General features: G+C 47.5%; 1 protein-coding gene across 1 annotated transcript; it reads right to left on the reverse strand.

Annotated features, from left to right (window-relative positions):
• Nucleotides 1–214: 214 nt before the first annotated feature.
• On the reverse strand, nt 215–5,152 carry LOC149333062 (uncharacterized). The gene is made up of 3 exons (XM_089555972.1): nt 4,100–5,152; nt 3,188–3,417; nt 215–992 (listed from the first exon to the last, which is right to left on the reverse strand). Exons 1-3 carry the CDS (start codon nt 5,150–5,152, stop codon nt 626–628), a joined length of 1,650 nt encoding a protein of 549 aa, XP_089412098.1. The 3' UTR covers nt 215–625.
• Between the last annotated feature and the right edge of the window lie 14,301 nt (nt 5,153–19,453).

The following is a 19,453-nucleotide window of genomic DNA, read 5'->3' on the forward strand; positions in this document are numbered from 1 at the left end:
AAACCGCCATAAAACGCTCCTGACAAATTTTAACCTGTTGGCTTTCCTTACCATACGCTGAGATGCCACAGCAGGCAGAAACTTTTGTTAGGAGGTCTAGAAAGTTTATTTTCTGAGCGTAATAGCTTTGTACAAAAGATCAACTTACACAGCCGTTGCTGAATTACGGAATAAACTGATCGCTGTGATTTTTTGTTTGTACCCATATCATGAATTAACACGGATGGAGCAATGCTTAAACTTTCTATAATGTCTACTTTTTTGCCTGTTTTTACTTCGAGACGTTTGCACAATCTAAAATTGTTCGTTTGCTGGTATGAGCAGGGTAGCTGTATATGCATTAACTGACCCCAAGATGCGTTAATGTGGTAGGAGGATTCGATGTATCGCACTCTTGTTCTGCCCTGTACGTGTTTTGTCGTAAGTGATTCAGTCTGAAGCGACCGCCGCATTATACAAATGTGCGTAATCTCTCCAAATTCTGAAGAGATTTGAAGCCCCTAGAGCCCATCAGAGCTCTGCTGCGCTTCTGCTGTGTGTATCCAAATACATTTTCCCCATGTCACGGTCCAAGAACATCAGGCAAGAGGCCCGTCTGCAGACAGCCTGTATTTCATACGTCCATTCACGCCACATATTCTCTCACGACGTGAACGCAGGCCTTTCTGCAAGCTTGCAGGGTAGAGAATCGGTTGGGCTCCTTGAGACAGACTCCCCCGTTGCGTCCTGTCGCGATGGACGACATGCTGATGCAGAGGAACAGACCCGTTTTCGGCTCCCTGTGTGCGAAATAAGCGGCCTCCCGCTGGGATCTACATACTGTCGAATACGCGGCATGGCAATTTGAAATATTCGCTGCAATGCAGTTGCTTTTGCACTCTTGCGCAGTGTTGAACAGCTGCAGCCCTTGCGACGGATATCGGTCTGGCCGGGAGCGCCACTGGAGGCACCGTTTTCCATCAATGTACCAGCGGACATCGCTGGGGTCTTTTCTGTAAAGGAAATAAAAAAAAACGTAGAGTCAGAATTACGCTTCGTTTATGTTCGAGAGACATAGGCGAGCACTCGCAATGCAGACTGCCCCGACAAAAGCTGCGATCACGAAATTCAGGGCAGACCATGTTGCCAGGTTCGCTGCGCTCTTTGCCTTGAAGGGGAGGGGAACACTAACAGGTGTTCCATAGCGGGAGAACGATTTTATTTATTAACACAGACGGAGGTAAATGTTTACACTAAGAAATCCCCTTTGACTTGTTTTGAATCGTGAGTTGATTAGTCCCTGCTTGTCATTGATATCGTACTCGACTGCACGTTTTATAATTGTATAAAAGGGCTTATTAAGGACAACTTGTACAAATCTACGCCTTGCCTCTTCCAAAAGCGTCCTAAAAAACAAAACTCTTCAATGAAACAAAAATTACACTTAGTAGGTTGACCTCATTTAGCTCCCCTGCCCCTCAGTGAGGGCACGTTTTTTCTTCCGTACGCATCCTCCATCTTAGATGAGAATGTACAGCGGCCACCATTACTGACAGCACATAACTGCGAAACTGCAGCGATATCTATAATCATCGTCAGTCTAACTATGTCCGCTGCCGGAGAAAGACTTCCCCCACTGACCATAATTTAACCCTTTGCTGTGTCAAGTTGTCAGCTGCATTCGGCTGCGCCTTATCGCCGCAAGCTTCATAATCTGATCCGGCCACCTGACTTCCTGCCGCCCACTGCTACGTTTGCCAATTACCTCGAAAAACCTCCTCCGTTGCCTACCATTGGTTATCCTCTCTACGCATTAAATGCCCCGCCCAATTCAAATTCTCGTTTTCAGTTAGGATATGCCATTAACCCATGCTTGTGCCCTGACGCCCGCTGCTCTCTTAGTATCTTAATGTTACTTCTCTTATTTTGCTTTCTATTGCTCGCTGCGTTGTTCTCACGCAGAGTGAAAGTACTTCAAGTAAAAAAAAAATAATCGTGAGACATTCACACGACCAGCAAGTGCTGGTTGTTGAGTGATTTGGGCTCAGAAGCTTGTGCGCTGTACCGCGAGAACGCCATAAAGACGGACGTTCAGAAGAGTTGATTGCTGGCCTTTCCTCTTATCCACATCCGTCTTTACGTTATCTAAATGCAGTGCGAGATTCTATTTTAGCATGATAACGCAACTGCACTGTGGGCGTTTCTGAGCACCAGCTGCAGGAGATCCACGAGAGCACTCAGTCTTTAGCTCACATTCTCAGTGGTCCTCAAGGTCACGTTATAGTTCTCGAGGGCTCACAATCTCTTATGGTTTTCTGCTACCCCCCGAGACCATTGTGAAAGGGACATTTACAGCTATCACTCTCAACAACAAAAAATTGCTGAAGCCACTAGCTGAACAAGGTTATACGTAGCGGAAGCTAGCCACTGCGGCTTCGGGCCGCTCTCTGTCGTATGGATCACTATAAGCAGCCCCGGGCCTGCAATGCTCTGTCGACCTCGTCCCGGCGACCGGTTCTGCCTGCATATCTCTGCGTTGTATAGACTACTGTTGTTGTTGCACGGGCCTTCCAGCTGGCTCTTTTTTGAGCCACCTGCGATCTCTCTTGTGGATAGAAAAGTTAGAGGTCAGAGGAGCGAGGAAAGAGAGAGTAGGACAGAGAAAGGAGACGCGCCCCGCAACAGCCATCGTCTTGCAAGCGAAGCGGCAAGGGTGACGACAGCATGCACAACAGATACACCCGGTTGCAAAAGGGCCACCGCTGCAAGCGCCGGGAGCCCTTCTAGTTCCCAGGCCCGTAGGGCCAGCAGCAGCAGCCCTGCCCCGCTGTCACACTCGCGTTATCTAGGGGCCGAGAGCTGCCATTTGATCTAGCAAGAGCAAGTCACTGGGTGAACCACATGACTTGACAACTGGCGAGAGCGAATGCCTGGAGCGATGGTCGGCGCAGCGGCGGACGTATATGTGACTGCGAAGCGCAGGTCATTTCAGCAAAAGATTCCACCTTCAGCTCTGCATGGGACAAGTGGAGCTTCGCTCTAAAAAAAATTTTATATACGCTTCCCCTGCGGGTGCCTGTTTTCTCGCAAGCTGCGCCTTGCACGAAGCACTCTAGCCAGGCTCTCTGCTTGTTACTTTGCAGTGCATTAGTGACTGGTTTTCTGCAGCTGACAGCTGGCGACTGTATGAGCTGGCTTGCCATCTCACCTGAGACAATTAACGAAGCTGACCGGACGGAAGCAGTCCTTCTCTGGCCGCTTGGTCTCCACGCACTTCAGGCGACAACTTTGTTTCAACGGAAAGCTGTTGAGACCGCGGTTGCAAAGTTGGTGTCGTTTTGATGTCCCCGAGCAGTGTCCTGTTGAATTGTTGTAGTAAAATTCTGGCTGCGTTGCACGCCAGCACCTGAAGACGGGAGGGCCGCAAGTACGTTTGCTCTGAAAGGAAAACATTGTTCTGTAGCTTGTGTTCTATAATACTGATGTTAAAATGTCTGGCGTGTCAGCACATGCCTTTTTATAGCTAATTTTATGAGCGCAGTTGTTTACAGGGCCTTCTGCTAGATTCACGTTACGATATCTTTGCAATGCATCATTATTTCATTTCAATGATTGCCACTTACACCGCAAAAAAACTTTCACATGTCACTCGGATTTGCTGTCGTACCTTTCACACCCAGAACTTCCGGAAATGAGGATTTTTCAACGGTAAAGAGTTAATGAATGCAGATGTTTCATATGTTGTAAGATTTCACTACAGCAATCAACATATCCACAAAATTCTGTGTTTATATTTGTGTTTATCCTAGCTGAGTCAGCAGTCTTTACACGAAAAACAAAGTACGACAATAGTACCACATTGAAACCTCTCACAAAGCTTCGTTCCAGACTTTGATTCACTAATGTATCCCTTATCGGTGGACAAGGAGGTTTTTGCTGTTTATCGTCCTAATTGTGCCAATGATTCAACGGCGTATCTGCTTTATTGTGTCTACACCTATTTCGTTGTCAGAACTGCGGTAACAAACTTCAGTTTCGTATGCATGAATGTCTAACGCAGGCGATATCCCGAAAGATAAACAATCGCACCGAATTAGTTGCTCTAGAGAATCTGGCTCACCTTTGGTATACGTGAAGGGCGCAAAGTACCGCTCCTTATTTTGCGAATCTTTCCGAGGACCTCTTGCAGCATTGGCCAATCTGAAGGGTCTCTAGGTTCAGTGTGCACTGTAGCTTCGTCCGGGTTTTCGATGCGTACGGCAACGACTCCTTCCGCAAACGTAGTACGTTTGTCAGGACTAGCTGCCCCTTGTGGGGGCTCCTCGATATCGTTCAGCGGGATCTGCGGCAAAGGCATGGACTCCTGGTTTTCGTCAATATTTACAGCACTGACGGCCACGTCTTGCTCAAACTGCCGCCGCATGGTGCTTACATCGCCGCTTCTTCGACTATCGCGCACCATTGCCGAGAGAAAAAAGGCGAGCGTGAGGCCATCGTCTTCAAACGGCAGCGACGTAGACGAGTCGTTCTCCTCTTCGGTGTCTCTGCTTTTCGCGTGTGGACGGCGTGCCTCAGCGTCTCGCGCTTTATCGCCCTGGGTTTGGCTTGGGGCTACTAAGTAACGCATGAAGTCTTCGGGGAACCATAGAAGTACTTTGAGTTTGGGTCCTTCAAGCAGTTTGTAGATCAGCGCGGTCGAGGCTGGTGGCACCGCCGCGCCCACTGCCGAGAAGGCTCCTCTTCCCTCCATGAACTCCGGCAGCTCTGGGCTGTGCGACTCACCGCTGTCCTGCGACAGCGAAGACGAAGTGCTCGAACTCCGGCTCTCGCTGAGGCTGTCCTCGATGCTCAGGGACATGGACGATGATATGTCGCTTTTGCTGCGCACTTCCTTGGGCTTGTCCTGGATGGGTGGAGTAGCCTGGGCGCCGGCTTCAGAGTCCGGTTTCTGTGACGTCGGCGTTGTTGGTGCCAAAGGCGCCGTAGGCAGTGGCTCCTCGGGTTCATTCATCAGAAACCTCAACGTCTTCGTGGATGCTTGCTTCTGGGGCTGGAATGAACTTCGGGTCGACTTGAAGATCCCGGGGCGCGACGGCGGGACCTCAGCGATCAGCTTATTCTGCTTCTGACCGCTGGCAGGCTGCTGCTGTGTTTCTTCCGGGGTATGCTCCATTGTGGGGTTGCCAACTGCGCCTTGAAGAGCGTGGCTATCGCTGCTAGCTGCAGGGCGAGAGCGTGTCGTGGCCGCGCCGCAGGCTCGTGCCTCGCGGGATGATGATGATGATGTCCTCGGGCTGAAGCCAAGCACGCTGCTCATTTCTTCTTTTTCATCAATGGCAGGTTCCCAAGGCTTGAGGTTGGAAATAAACGTGAAAAGGCCCTGCGGTAACCTACGAGGTGAAATTCTGAAAAACATTCCTCGAAGGGTTGCTGAAGGAATGCAAAGCATGAGCTGGCTAATTTGCGTTAAGCGTATTCGCAATACGATAACTGAATTGCCTTGTTACCAGCAAAGTCTAAGATTTCGGGAACTTGGGACGCTCAGAAAGCTGAGCTGTTTCTCGAAAATGAGATGAAAATCGGCCTACTGTGTCTGTTAGAACCACGTCGAAAACGAAGCAGCATTTTGAACGTGAAGTTCCGCTTCTTGGTTAGTCAACATGTACTTTTTGCAACCAAAGCTTAGTGCAGCACAAAGAAAGCGAATAAAGGGCGCGAACTTGGTCTTATAACACACCGGTAAATGCGCGCCAACTTGCCCATTTGCTCCAATCTGAAATTTAAAAAAAAACACAGACATATCTTCATCGTCATGCTAATCACCAGCCTGACTACACGCACAGAAGGCCAAAGGCCTCTCCCATGTTTCTCCAATTAACCCTCACCTCTGCCAGCTGCACCCACTGCATTCCCACTGAAGTCTTGATCTAATTAGCCCATTACCTTTCTGCCGCACTCTGCTACGCTTCCGTTCTTTTGGAATCCACTCCGTTACTTCAAGGACTAGCGGTTATCTTACCTTCGCGTTACATTCCCTGCTCAAGCCCATTTCTTCCTCTTGATTTCTACTAGAATGTCATTAACCCGCATTTGTTCCCTTACCGACTCCGCCCGCTTCCGGTCTTTTAACTTTACACTTATCATTTTTCTTTCCACAGCTCGCTGCGTTGTGATTAACTTGAGCTAAACCCTTTTCGTTAGCCTCGACGCTTCGGCCCGTGAGTGTGTACCGGGGACTCTAAGCGTTACCGGTACTCACCTACGGGGCAGAAAGCTCGTGGCAGAAACATATCAGCGCCGAAAATACCCTCCTCCTCACACAAAATCAGACACCCAGGACACAGCGCCCAGGGAGTCTAATCCGACCAAACACTTTCCCTCATCTCCACAAACATCACAGCTTGCACCCAACACTATACCCTAACATATGCCCATGGTGCCAGGCTCGCCCAACACTCTTCCGCATTTCGTGAAGATACGGGCGAAACCGAACCACTTACAGACGTAGTTCACGCCACTTGAGCGGTGGCAAGCGATGCTGACCAGCGATCGTATCGAGGACCAAAGAGGTCTCATAAAAATGATCCGACTGACAGCTCCAGCCAGGGGAGCCCTGGAATGAGGACCCCACCCACAAGCCTCAAAAAACATTCCTCTGATTTTATTAAAGTTTACCTACCTACCTACCTGCCTACCTACCTACCTACCTACCTGTAAGATGCAGCTGTTGTACACTTTTCTTCTGAGGGATACTGGCAAACTGCCATTCTTGATCTGAGACAATGAGAGAAGCGGCCATACGCGCTCCACCCCATTCTTATTCCTCTACTGATTTTCTTCTCATGATCACGATTAGCGGGCACTACCTGCCTTAAGTAGACATGCTCCTTGACCGTTTCCAGCACCTTGCTACTAATTGTGAGCTGCTGTTTCCTTGCCAGACTGTTGAACATTACTTTGGTTAGTCCCATGTTAATTTTTAATTTTAGTTCGCGACCAAGATATGCAGACTTAAACAAGCTTGCTTTCTTTCGAGGATTGTGTCAGCTGTGTGCGAAAAGTTGGCGCGACGGTACAAAGGCATCCCCACCGCCGTACAGTCGGGGAAAAAAGTCTCTGGACCACGTTTTTCTCAAACGAAGCTTATAGCTCTACTATCAGACAGCAGCTGAAGATTGCATTTGTGGAGATGAAAGAACAAAAAATTTAACTTCTACCTCCGCAAGTGTGGTCTCCAGCCGCCGAATAATAGCAGAGCTATAGACTTCGTGATAGAAACACGTGGTCTTAAGACTTTTGTCCCCGACTGTACGTCCAGCTCTTCCACAGGGCGGGAGTGTCCGCAAGCCGACTGTTGTCATCACTTACACACATAATGTCGGTCACAATCTCAAAAAGATTGCCGCAAAATGCTCGGTGTCTGTGCTGTTTTCCGCACCCAAGAAGGCTATCTCTATGTGTGCTAAGGTGTACAACGGGGAAGTGGAGCCCAGGGGCGACACGCGACACCAAAGGCCATACACGTCGCACGAAGTAGGCTTGGTGTACTACTTTTTTTATCGTGCTCGAAGGTGTATATTGGACAGGTGTTTCGACGAAAGTGACATGGAACATGCGAGGTTGGCTAAGAACGTTTTAAGGAAAAAACTTGCCTCACACTGTAAACGCCGCCGCCCGAGCAGGTGAAGCCCCGCTCTTCCAGGACACGGTACTCCTTGCGAAAAAAAAAAAACCAGCTAACGCTCGGAATATTGGAAGCTGTGGCCATTGCCACCGTTCTGCTCTGCCTATCTCTCTAATTGATCATGCTTTACAATTCATCTCCTATGTGACTCAGCAAGGCAATATCATCCGCGAATTGCAGATTATTCAGGTATTCTTCATTAACTTTTATCCCGATTCTTTCCAATTCAGGCCTCGTAATACCTCCTGTAAACAGGCGGTGAACAGCATTGGCGAGATCGTGTCTCCCTGCCTGCTCCCTTCCCTATCGAAATTTTATTGATGACTCTAAGGAAGACTATGGTAGCTGTGCAGTTGCCATGGACACCTTCCAGTATTTTCGCATAAGGCTCTTCTACACCTTGATTCCACAATGCCTGCATGGCTGCTGAAGCTTCCACTAAGTCAAATTCTTGCCGATAATCAATAAACGCAATACTTAGGGGTTGATTATATTCTACGCATTCCTCTATCAGCTTATTGATAGTGTCAATATGATATATTGTGGAATATCCTTTACGAAAGTCGGCCTGATCAATTGGTTCATTAAACTGTAATTTTTGAAGTCGTTGGCGTTTCCTTGGTTATGAACTAAGATAATGTTAGCGTTCTTTCAAGTTTCTGGTACGGTCGAGGTAATACCGCATTGCGTATACAGGGTGGCTAGATTTTCTACCATAATAACCCCTCCGTCCTTCAACAGATCTACTGCTACCTGACCCTGACCAGCTGTTTTTCCCCTTTGCAATGCTCCTAAGGCTTTATTTACTTCGTCTTTTGTTACTGACGGGATGACGCATTTATTTTCTCTACTGTGTCTCACGTTAACGTTCTGATTATATTGGCTACTGTATAGTTTTGTGTAAAACTTTGCGGCTACCTTAACTATCTTATCTATGTTGTGAACAACACTGCCCTCCTCGTACCTTAACGTATACATCTCGTTTTACCAATGCCTAGTTTCCTGTTCACCGCTAGCTCCGTTCTTTACAGCATGCTCGATTATCTCCATAAGCGTAAGGTAGCTGACTTAAGGAAGCCTAATGGCTTCCTTAAGTCAGCTACCTTACGCTTATTTATTACTTCGATAGCTATGTTAGTTCTATTTTGTCTCTAGACCTGGGCGGTGTCATGCTTTGGCATTTCTTAATCAGATCTTTCGTCTCCTGAGATAGCTTGCCGCTATCGTGTCGAACCATCCTACGCCTATTTCTACTGCGCACTCTGTAATTATAGCTCTGAGATTATCGTTAATTGTTGGAAGATTAAGATCGTCTTCCTCAGTTAAAGCGAGGAGCTGCGAGTTCTGCAGCGAGATCCTCAATTCCTCTACCTTCCCTCTTAAGGCTAACTCTTTAATGGGCTTCCGCCTCGCTAGTTACTTCCGTTCCCTCTTTAAAGTCTAAGCTAATTCGAGACCTTCATTTTGGGGTTGCTACAACACACCTTTCACACTACCTCCACATCGTGCACAATTCCAGGGTGAGCGCATACTATGAAATATATTTCATTTTTACTCTCACCATTGAGGGTTTTCAAGGTGCATTTGCTGTTCTCTGGTTTACGGAAGAAGATATTAAAGGTCCGTAAATTACTCTATCTGCGAACTCTACTAATACCTCTCCCCTGCTATTCTTAGAACCTATCCCACAGTCGCATAATGGCTGGTCGTCAGCCTGCTTCTTTCCTGCCTTCGCATTGAAGTCGCCCATCAGTGGGGTGTACTGTGATTTTACTTTGTTCATTGTCGATTGCACATCTTCATAGAAGCTTTCAACGGCCTTGTCATCATGGGTGAATGTAGACGCGTGCGCCTGCACCAACTACAGCTTGTACCGCCTATTGAACGTAATTACGACAGCTGCCATCCTCTCATTAATACTATAGAACTCGTCTACGTTGTCAGCTATATCTAATGAAGGATCGCACGCCTAGTTATTGTCTATCCGCTAATCCGCGATAGTACAGCAGATGCCCACCCTTTAGTACTGTACACGCCGCAACTGTCCTAACTTCACTAAGCCCTACGTTATCCTATTTATTGCCCGTTAGTTCCTCTAGCACCACTGATGATCTAGCCTCACTGGATTAGGTTCTAGCATTAAAGATTGCCTCGTTCAGTTGTCCCGCAGCCGCTGTGGACTGAGCGTCGAGGATTAATTGGTTTATTCATAGAAGGTTGCGGCCAAGTACTACACCAGGGTGGCCAATTCCTGTTCTGGTGTGGTGGTGCATTGTCGGTTCTGGTCATCGCGGTCAGGCGGCACCTCAGGCTTGGTTATGCAATTCCATCGACACGCGGAGTTTTTTCCTTCAAACCCGGTGGAGAATTGCGCAGCCCTGGGATTCGAACCCCGGGCCTCTTGCACGAGAGGCGGATGCTCTACCTCTACGCCATCACTGCACCGGTCGCATCTAATCAGGGTACAACCGCTGAGATGAACCAAGGTTGTGTGAAACCCAATATTAACGCGAGAAATGGAAGCCACAACCTTGTTGATGCATAAAAACTCAGGCTTGCTGATTCAAGGCTGCCTTCAGGCAGTCATGGCACTAAGGATCAACGACAGGCGAAAAAATGAATAAGCCATTTCAGTAGGTGGAAAAGAAACGAAGGCTGAAAGAGGTAAGAACCCGTTCGTGGTAAATCGCAGCATCAAACGATAGGTGCGTCTTGCGCTACTTATGCAAATTGTGGATTGTGCTGCGTACCGACATGGGCTAACCACCATGCAAATGATGAAACCTCACAGAGCTCTTGGAAGCATAAAGCGTGTTTGGGATGTCTGCTGATGTTAGACAACGATGACTAGCAAAATATTTGCGAAAGTCATCCAAGGGCCCCGTGATAAGTGTCACGTGACAACTATGAGTTGCAAAAAAAGTTTCTGATGTTCAAACGCAAATGCTTTTCGCATTTCTGCAATATAGCAGATAGCAATGTTCTCCAATTTTTATAGCGTAGACCCAGAACGAAAAGAGGGGAGAGTGAAGCTTCTGTGGCTTCCAGAGCGCTTGGAGGACACCTTAAAACGTGGGGCACTCCAGGCGTCTTCGATCTCCACTGAAAACTAGAAAGTGGCGGACAGGGAACAGTTGACAACACTTAGCCGGATGTTGTTCTGTCTCTCGCGGAAGGAGTTGACGTTGGCGACCTCCCACATTTGCTGGTTGTGTGCGGGATACGACGACGGTGATACCGTGAGTGTGAAGCATCGCTGTCGCCGCCACACGTCTAAACACAATGGGAAGTGCCGACGTTCGCGGTCCCGTAGTCCTGACGCTGGTCTGGAGGCGAAATCATCGTTTCCAGACAGACAAATGCAACTCTAGCTTATATTTGTGTGGTCATCATGGCGACCTCTGAAGAGCTGGTGTTTGCAACGCTGAATCTCCATGTTCTTAGGTATCGCCAGAAACAAGTCCAAGACTTGCAGACTTTTCAGCAGCAGGCACCCTGATTTTATCGCCGTCCAGGAAACGAATATTGAGAGTGAGCAGGAGACAGGGCACTAGGGCTCTTCTTGACTGATTGTAATGTTCTCGTTACGCATGCTGTTGGTTTGTCGGCGGGTTGCTTCTTGTTTTTGTGAAAATTTCTTCTTAGTTCTGCGTTGTCTTAGTATACTCACTACGAGAGGCGGCTAATAAGCTGCGATTTTCAGCTCCACAAGAAGCCATGGAGACTGATCAATGTTTATGCGCCCAGTAGTGCAGCGGAGCGTGTAGGTATGTTTGAAGGCATGGTGAACTACCTCGACTGTGATCGGCAGGTTGTGCTAATGAGAGACTTCAACTGTGTATGTCGCCCGAATGATCGCGCCGCACCTAGTGCTCACAGACACAGGAGTGGCAAAGTGTTGTTTCATGCTACAGGTAACGCAGGAATCAGTGATACAGGGGCCTTATGTCAAGCAACTAGCCTTTTCACGCAAACCCAGGGGTGGTCCCACGCGCGTCTGAACAGGATTTATGTGTCTTCCTCGCTGTTTTCCCGTGGTATGTTATGTGAATCTCTACCGGTTGCATTTTCAGGTTACTGCGTGGTGGTTTCTCGGCTCGGGAGAAATTACTGTTCAAAATTTAGGCTGCAGCGGGAGCTTTGGAAGTTACATTCTTCGCTTGTAAACCACCAGGAGTTAGCCGTTCGATTACGCTCACAACTGCAATTATGTTTCAGTAGGGTCATGCCAGTGTTTGCTTCAAGGGAGATATCTGAACAGGAGGTGCGAGCGATAGCTAATGAAATTGGGTCTTTTTGCAGGAAGTTTCACGAAAGGACACTGCACAAGAATATGTATGACATTTATGAATTGAAATGTGAGGCGCTGGATTATATGAAGACGAAATCGCTAGTATAAAGTTTGATGTACAAAAATACGATGCAGAAAGATAGAGGGGTGCCAGTGTTCGTTCTCGTACGAATGGTATTTTGAACTGTCGATATCCTACGCGACAAGCTCCATTTGACGAGCACCGCCATGCTACTGCCAAGATGATACCCGAAATGATGTCTAATGGCACCCTTGTAACCAATACGTGTGATGTGATTTCTTTATTTGGGAACTATTACACGGCGCTGTTCAGTGAAGCACCTTCTACTCATAATACAGGCCTACAAGCTAACTTCAAAGCTCTTATAACATCTTTATCAAATAACGACGGTGCTATGATTAATGGCCCCGTCACGTTAGAAGAAGTAGAAGTAGTAATTGGAGGAGCTCGACAGAAGGTGACACAAAGGAGGATCCGGAGGTGGGCGAGTTCTGCGTGCATACCGCTACACTCGAACACATACTTTGGAGATGCTCCAGTGCCCCAGGATATGGCAGAATTAATAATGCAGAGGAATGGGAGACCATACTCAGAAGTGCCGACCTTAGCATACAACGATACGCTACGCGCCTGGCAGCAGAAGCTGCGCGACTATATTGTTGCTAGTCTTCCAGCTGCGACGCTGCCCCTCCCCGGACGCCTGCGTGCGGACCCGGAGCGGCACGGGTCTTCTTCTGGCGGAAATAAAGTTTCTTCACTCAATTGCCGCTCTCCAAAACCCCGGGTCCTGATGGCATCTCATGCGAGTTTTACAAAGCTGTTAAATCTATGTTGAGCGCTGTCCGCCTCCCGATTTTCGCTTTTATATGTAGAGGTCCTTCCTCAGTCGTTTACTGGGAATCACACAGTCTTAGTTCCAAAGAGCACTGACAAAGGAAGTTGCGCTTAGTGTACGGCTAGAGGCCTATAACGTTGGCAAATGGAGACTAAAATTTTCGCGAAAGTTCTATCAAATAGTCTGCAAAACGCGGTGTCACTTCTCATTGACCCTCATCAGACGTGCGTTTGAGAGGCCGCTGCATAGAGAGCTAAATACATATTGTGCGTACGATTCCCGAAACTTGCTCCGGTTCTTATGAGCAGCTTGCTTTACTGCAGATCTACATTGCGAAGGCATTTTATCGTGTCCAGCATTCATTTGTTTTCTCTTCTCGAGCGCGCCAATGTTGGAAAAACTGTACTAAAAGGGTACAACTTTTCTGCGAGAACCGTTCCACTCGCTTGATTGTTAACGGTCAATATTCAAAGCCTATACCTATTCGGTCACCCGTAAAGCAAGCTGTCCTACGTCATCACTACTCTCGGCCCTCTGCCTAGAACCACTTCGTTTGAATGTGCTGCGCAACAACAATATTCGAGGTTTTGTTGTCTTTGGCAATGAAGTCAAAGTGCTTGCTTACGCCGATGATGCGTTTTTCCGCATTGATAAACCTAGTATTCAGAAAACTATAACCACTATTGAGCAGTATCGCATTGTCTCTTACGCTCAAATGAATAGCTCTAGAAGTTCGAGTCTGTGGTCGGGTTCAAAGTAATCAATGTCGACTCATTAGGCTGGAATTCAATGGTCTCGTGCCCCCCCCCCCCCCCCCCCCCCGGTGTACTTTCTAATTCCCCTTCATGCATTCAAATCTTGTGGGCATTACTGGAGGGTGCGGGTCCCGGCCCTTCAGAGCCATGCTCAGACATTTGTTACGCACCGCCCGTCAATTTTTAGACGAGAACAGGCTTGCAACATGTTTCTGGCAACACAAATTCACTACGTTTTGCAGGCACTCCATTGCGCAAGACACTACACCCAAAGCTTTCACCGAATGTTTGCTACGTTCACAAGATCCTCCAGTTTTGAGTCGATGCGGTGCGATAACCTATTCAGGTCTTTTTTTGCTGGCGGACTAGGTTTGACTCAGTGCGTTTTTTGGCAGTTCGATTTTCCCAGGAGTACTTATTCGCTGTTTCGCGTAAAAATTTATACAAAGGGTTGATATCTATGTTCTTTCTGCTTGCATTGTATCGCTCTCTCTACTCTAATTGTATTGGCCATGATATGCTGAGACGAGTACGAAAAATGCCGATTTCGCCTTGAACTAAAACGTTTTTGTTTAAAGTTCACGCCGATGTTCTACCTGTTAAAATGTTCGTTCCCCCCCCCCGAAAAAATATTTTTGCTTCTTCTGTTGATTGTAGTCTATGTGATGCACCTGAAACCAGCGAACATTGTTTTTTGGCTGCAAAGACTCGATATTATTTTGGGACATTCTGCAAAAGACAGTGAAGAAAGACTTTCTTTGCAATTCTCATTATGTGTGCGTTACCTAATGGCCACCCAACATAGCCACGAACTCTTTGACATTATTATCCTGCTCGGACTGCACAGCCTGTGGAAGACGCGAATGTCGGACCGTAATGCTGAACCTGTCATCTCCCCAGAGCACATTTCGTCCAGATGGCGCACCAGCTGAAAAACACTTACGAAGGCAGTGGCTATCAACCGGACTGGCTCCCACTATTGATGTCTTGTCTTTCTTTGCCACTGTTGTAGTTATGTTAAGAACTGTATTTTAGTTGTGTGGTGCTATGTTTCAATTTAATTTCTTCGGCTACTGGCTGACTACAATGTAAATAAATTATATAGCTCTTTCGTGGGTATGAACGCGCGTAATAAATACCATGCTGAAGGAAAAAAGTGTGTTCGTGGCATTGACGTAACGTGTCCATCTCGCAACTGAAGATGCAGGGCCTCGATTCCCGGCCTATTCTTAAGTTTTGTTTCTCGGCGTAATTAATTTTCTTTATAGTATACTCACGTGTTATAATGACGCTTAAGTCATGTTGAGGCCTTGCAATCAGTTGTTTTAATCAATTTTCATCTCAAACTGCGTGTGCGACGTCACTGCTCTCTCCAAAAACCTGGTGTTTCCGCAACCACCGTGACGACGCCAACTGCGCTAAGCCCTCCCGTGAACGGGACGCTAAAGCGCCAGATTTAATGGGCAAACGTGGAAGATTGAATTTCAGTAAGGGACATTCTGCGATCGCTTTTTTGACACTCCGCCCGGCATAACGACGGCGGACCGCACAAACCAGGCAATAGGCGTCCGGCCGGGCCGGTGTCCGCAGACACATTGTTTCAATTTCGCTTGCGTGCGGGCGACAGGATTGCTGCTTTTGTGTGTTTATTTTTTTTATCCAACATTTCAGGCGCTTCTTCCTGGCTTTTTCTAGGTAAAAGATGGCCGTTTGTTGATCGAACCAAGGAGCGAGGCCTACATGGCGATGGCTGTGCCACAAAGCATAAGATATTGACAGCATATTCTTATTGCGATCGCTGAGAGCGACTGCGAACTTCTCCGCGTGCAGCAACTGCGAGCACAAATGTACCCAAGCTGCGTTATGCAAATATCTACACTCGGATCAATGAGCGTGTATCTGTAGCCGCTTGTCGCTGTTGCAAGCATTTATAATTGTTTCGAGGACCACCACTGACAGCGGCAAGTAACAGCTCCTAACAGCGAATTTTGTCTGCATGCATACGCGCACAGCAGAGTGGCAAGTGTCCAAGTTGTAAAAGTGATTCGATCGGAGCGAAGGCTGGTCCCTCAAGTCAATTAAACGTGCACTTGTGAAAAGTTCGCAATAGATTCTGTGTTTTCCTGGTTAAAAAAAAGCACGGTGTTGTGCAGCTTATCGCATCATTCCGATATCACGACCGAAGCGAGCGCATGACCTTTTTTTCTGGTACGTACTCCTTTCCGATTTCAGTCGCGGTTAGTGTGTGTACTAGGCCTTGAGACGTTAAACCGCATGAAATCATAAAAACGTACATTCTCTGTTCCACCCCACTGTTTTAAGTATGCGGTTCGTATTTTGTCGTCGGCTTTGAAGCACTTCGGACCGCTTTGACCAGTGGAAGAAGACGCAATAAAGCCGAGTCTGCCTTGCCCTATTTCAAACATTGACTTAATGTCGCTAACCTCTTCGCCAGACCCATTCCTGTTGAAAACAGCAATGCAAAATCCCGTTCCAAGACCTGAATCCCGTTGCAAGTCGTGCAGCACAACTTTTTGCAGGCGTTGCAATGTGGTACTGATGATGGATAAGTTCAGAGCTCAGATGGCGTCTGAGCCGATAAGCGTGATGCCTTCGTGAACCGCACAAAATAATACTGCCGCAGTGCTTCCTTTACATGTGAATTCAGCAACATAGCCTAGAAACTTAATGGTATCTTGAAGTAATCCAGAAGAGTAACCGAACGGTACTTGCAGCAACGTGTTTCTAAAGAAATGTCTTGTGTATCTCTTCCGATCGCTTGTCAATATGGTGGATCATTATTTCATCAGAAACTTGACTACTTTGATGTAATTAGAGTTCAATGTGAATGCCGGACGTCATATATTGTTAATCCAGTACGCAAGGTCGATTCATAGATGTTTCGTTGTCGGACTCCTGTAGTGGCCGTTGTTGCTCTTAAAGTTCTTCCAGCAATATTTAGCGTCTATTGCATGCGCTTTGGTAGTGTCCTCTCAGTCAGCAGTGGAAAAGCCTTTTCCTTGTGGCTGGACAGGTGTGTGCTGAAGCTGTGTGCCAACTGAAGCCACACCGAAAATTGTTCTCTCTAACATGTTGTTCTTGTGCCGCTTGCCGTTGCTGACTGAAGCTGGTTCAGTGCGGCACTGAACTTGACGATTAGATGACATCTCTGAACAAGACGACATGATCTCTGATATGACTGTTTACAATGGTGACACTTCCGATGTTTGCTTGAGGAGAGGCTCTTGGATATGAACGGGCGACTAGGCAGTGGCTGCATTGCACGTTCCCGCCGAATAGGTTGAATTATTCAGCACCTGTTATTTTTTTGCTGATGGCGCGTTGTATGCGTACAGCTGGGGTAGAAGACAATGCCTACCTCTCAAGCAATAACTTATCTCGGACTCACTGAGATGCTCTTCTGGTTACAGAATGGTGCCTCAGCATCTTTTTGGATGATTAAAAATTACAGGACTTTGCTTTATCACGAAGTGTCGGGATAGGTTCGGAGACCATCTCGCCAGGTTATTCCCGTCTATAGTGGAATGAATACCGTTCGGGTACATCAATCGAGGGAGTTGAAAACTCGAGGTCGGATGGACGGACATAGTTGTTTCGTACTCATCTGGGGCACCATTGCGTTCATAGTTATCGTTGAGACCAGCTGAGCAGCCTTTCTGGCGTAGTAAATGTGACTGCCTTATACACTCCTCTGGTAAAACCGGAAAGAACTTTTTGTTCTAATGAACGAGAGCCAACTAGAATCGTAAGATTCGTTTTAAATTTCTGCAACCACTGCGGACATGGAACTTCGAGTCGACCTTGCCTCAGCAGAAGCGACGCCGATATTGAGCAACGGCGTGGCCTCATGGGAGATTTACAGAGATATGGGACGTAATTTCATAGGAAAGAAGTTTAAAATCCTTGCTGCTCCTGCAATCTTCAGTAGGGAAGGAGAGCGATAAAGATGAATTTATCACACATAGTCGGCTCGAGGCCTAACAGGGGCAAAGGCAGATCAACGGGGCAGTTTTAAGTCTGTTGCTTAATAGACGAAGAACAGATTTCGTTAGGCCACGTTTCGAACCTCTTACAGCAAGCCGCATTGGCTGCCTTTCCTTTCGGGGAAGCCGACGAACCTTTGGAGGGCATATTGTGCACCATAAAGCAATGGGCGCTAACACGGAAGAGCGTCTGATGCCAGCGACTATTGCTGTTCACTCCAACGGAGAACTGGACCTTTCTTTTATGTTTCCCCTTGGAACTTAGTGTGCTCTTGGCATCTGCCTTCTTATTTCCTTGATGCTATTTATTGGAGACAAGTCGCACACCCCTTATCTCGAGAGGCCGGTCTCAACGCTGCCGATGAGGCAGTTCGGTAAAACTTTATAACAGCTTTGTACACGCACATGGAGATGAAGAAAGTAAAGCAACGGGGTAATTAAAGCAAAGTCAAGGAGAGCTGACATATTTTTGAAAGCGGGCCTGCTGGCGGCGAATGAACTGAAGATGGAAACTATTGAAGCTTGAAGGAGATATTTGAATGAAATTGCAAAGATATCAATTGTGCGGACAAGTTATAGAACAGGGGGTAAATTTTCCTTGCGACAGGGGACGTTGGCGTAACGCTGCGCCGCCATCGTAGTGTGGTTACGCAGCGTCATCGCCGGCAATGTAGTGTGCGGCCCGGTGAAGGAACACGAAGTTCACTGCCTGAGGGATGGCGACGAACAAACTTTATAGTAGGCGGACATGGTTATTTGTAAGTCTAGGTCAAATTGACAGTGAATAGAGATTTAAGCAGTACAATGCACTTGACAAGGCAAGAAACAATCCCAGAAATTGCAACAAAAGCCAAAACCAACAATACAAATGCAGTATCGCTTGCCGCCGCGCTGGTGACAGTTCACACCTGATTCATGTCATAGCTCAAGGCACGAGCGTCCTCACTCTGAAGAACCTACAGACAGTGCGCATTTCACGTATGGGTTATCGGTTATAAGAAAAAGTATTGCACAATTACTGCTTTACAGACCGCTGAACGGCACTGTTACGAAAGGGATTGGGGCAGTGGAGAAAGAGGGCATAGATTTAAAAAATCACTGCGTTTACGTGGTTACATGGACGATTCGCGATTGCTGGCTTTTTTTATCCTCTAGCGAAATAATATTGTTTATTCTAACGCACTTCGTGCAGTTCGAAAATTTAGCATTGTTTTCAGCAGGCGTCCGCAGACACTCGGTTCATTTTCCAGCTCGTCCGCACTGCACGAGAGAAGAGAAGAAGTGGCGCACGCTCTGCACGGGGACCAGAAGAAGAAGCTGCCTCTTCGGTCGCATCGGACAGCCATCTCTGCGGCCTTGGAAGCTTTTTTTATAGGCAACGCAAATGTATCGACGGGGAGGCGAGCCAACAGAAACCCGTACAGCGAAAATAGGCAGACCACAGGCTCTGGGACTGAAGACGCCGCACTCCAGCGGTTTCAACAGATTTCTCAGGGTCGAGCAGCCGGGGCCAGCCCTTTGACGAACGAGGTGAAGTACGCCGGATGACATGCTCAGTCCTGATGAGAACCTCACTCGGGTGCTTTTCAGTGTTAGGCTTTCAATGGCGCCCCAAAGGCAAGCATGCGCTTGTGTCCTTTACACGTCGTAGAGAGTACTCATGTGGCGCCACCAGCCTGGCTTGAAAGCTGTAGAGAAGTCCTAAGGGCGGCACGGTTGGCGCTTTTCGCTCTTCCCCGGATATCTAGCATTCTTTACGCCTGTTGGATGCTGATGATAAATTGCTTATTTCCCGACAAATGCGTTCTGCAGAACTAGTTAGTCACGTAGTCACGTCATCATGTGTCCTCTCCTGCAGACGTCTGAGCAGACGCGAGTGGATG

Source organism: Amblyomma mixtum, chromosome 8 (assembly GCF_055824585.1).
Source record: "Amblyomma mixtum isolate Tamu chromosome 8, ASM5582458v1, whole genome shotgun sequence".
In the NCBI taxonomy this organism is placed as follows: Eukaryota; Metazoa; Arthropoda; class Arachnida; order Ixodida; family Ixodidae; genus Amblyomma; species Amblyomma mixtum.

Bases quoted from the DNA above. Each gene is read 5' to 3' on its own strand.
- LOC149333062 (XM_089555972.1), bottom strand. From the start codon at position 5,152: ATGGAGCATACCCCGGAAGAAACACAGCAGCAGCCTGCCAGCGGTCAG. The intron at 3,418-4,099 runs GTGAGCCAGATT...TTTTCCTTTCAG, and splicing joins GCCCTTCACGTATACCAAAG to AGCAAACGTACTTGCGGCCC. The intron at 993-3,187 runs GTGAGATGGCAA...TTTCCTTTACAG, and splicing joins AGCTTCGTTAATTGTCTCAG to AAAAGACCCCAGCGATGTCC.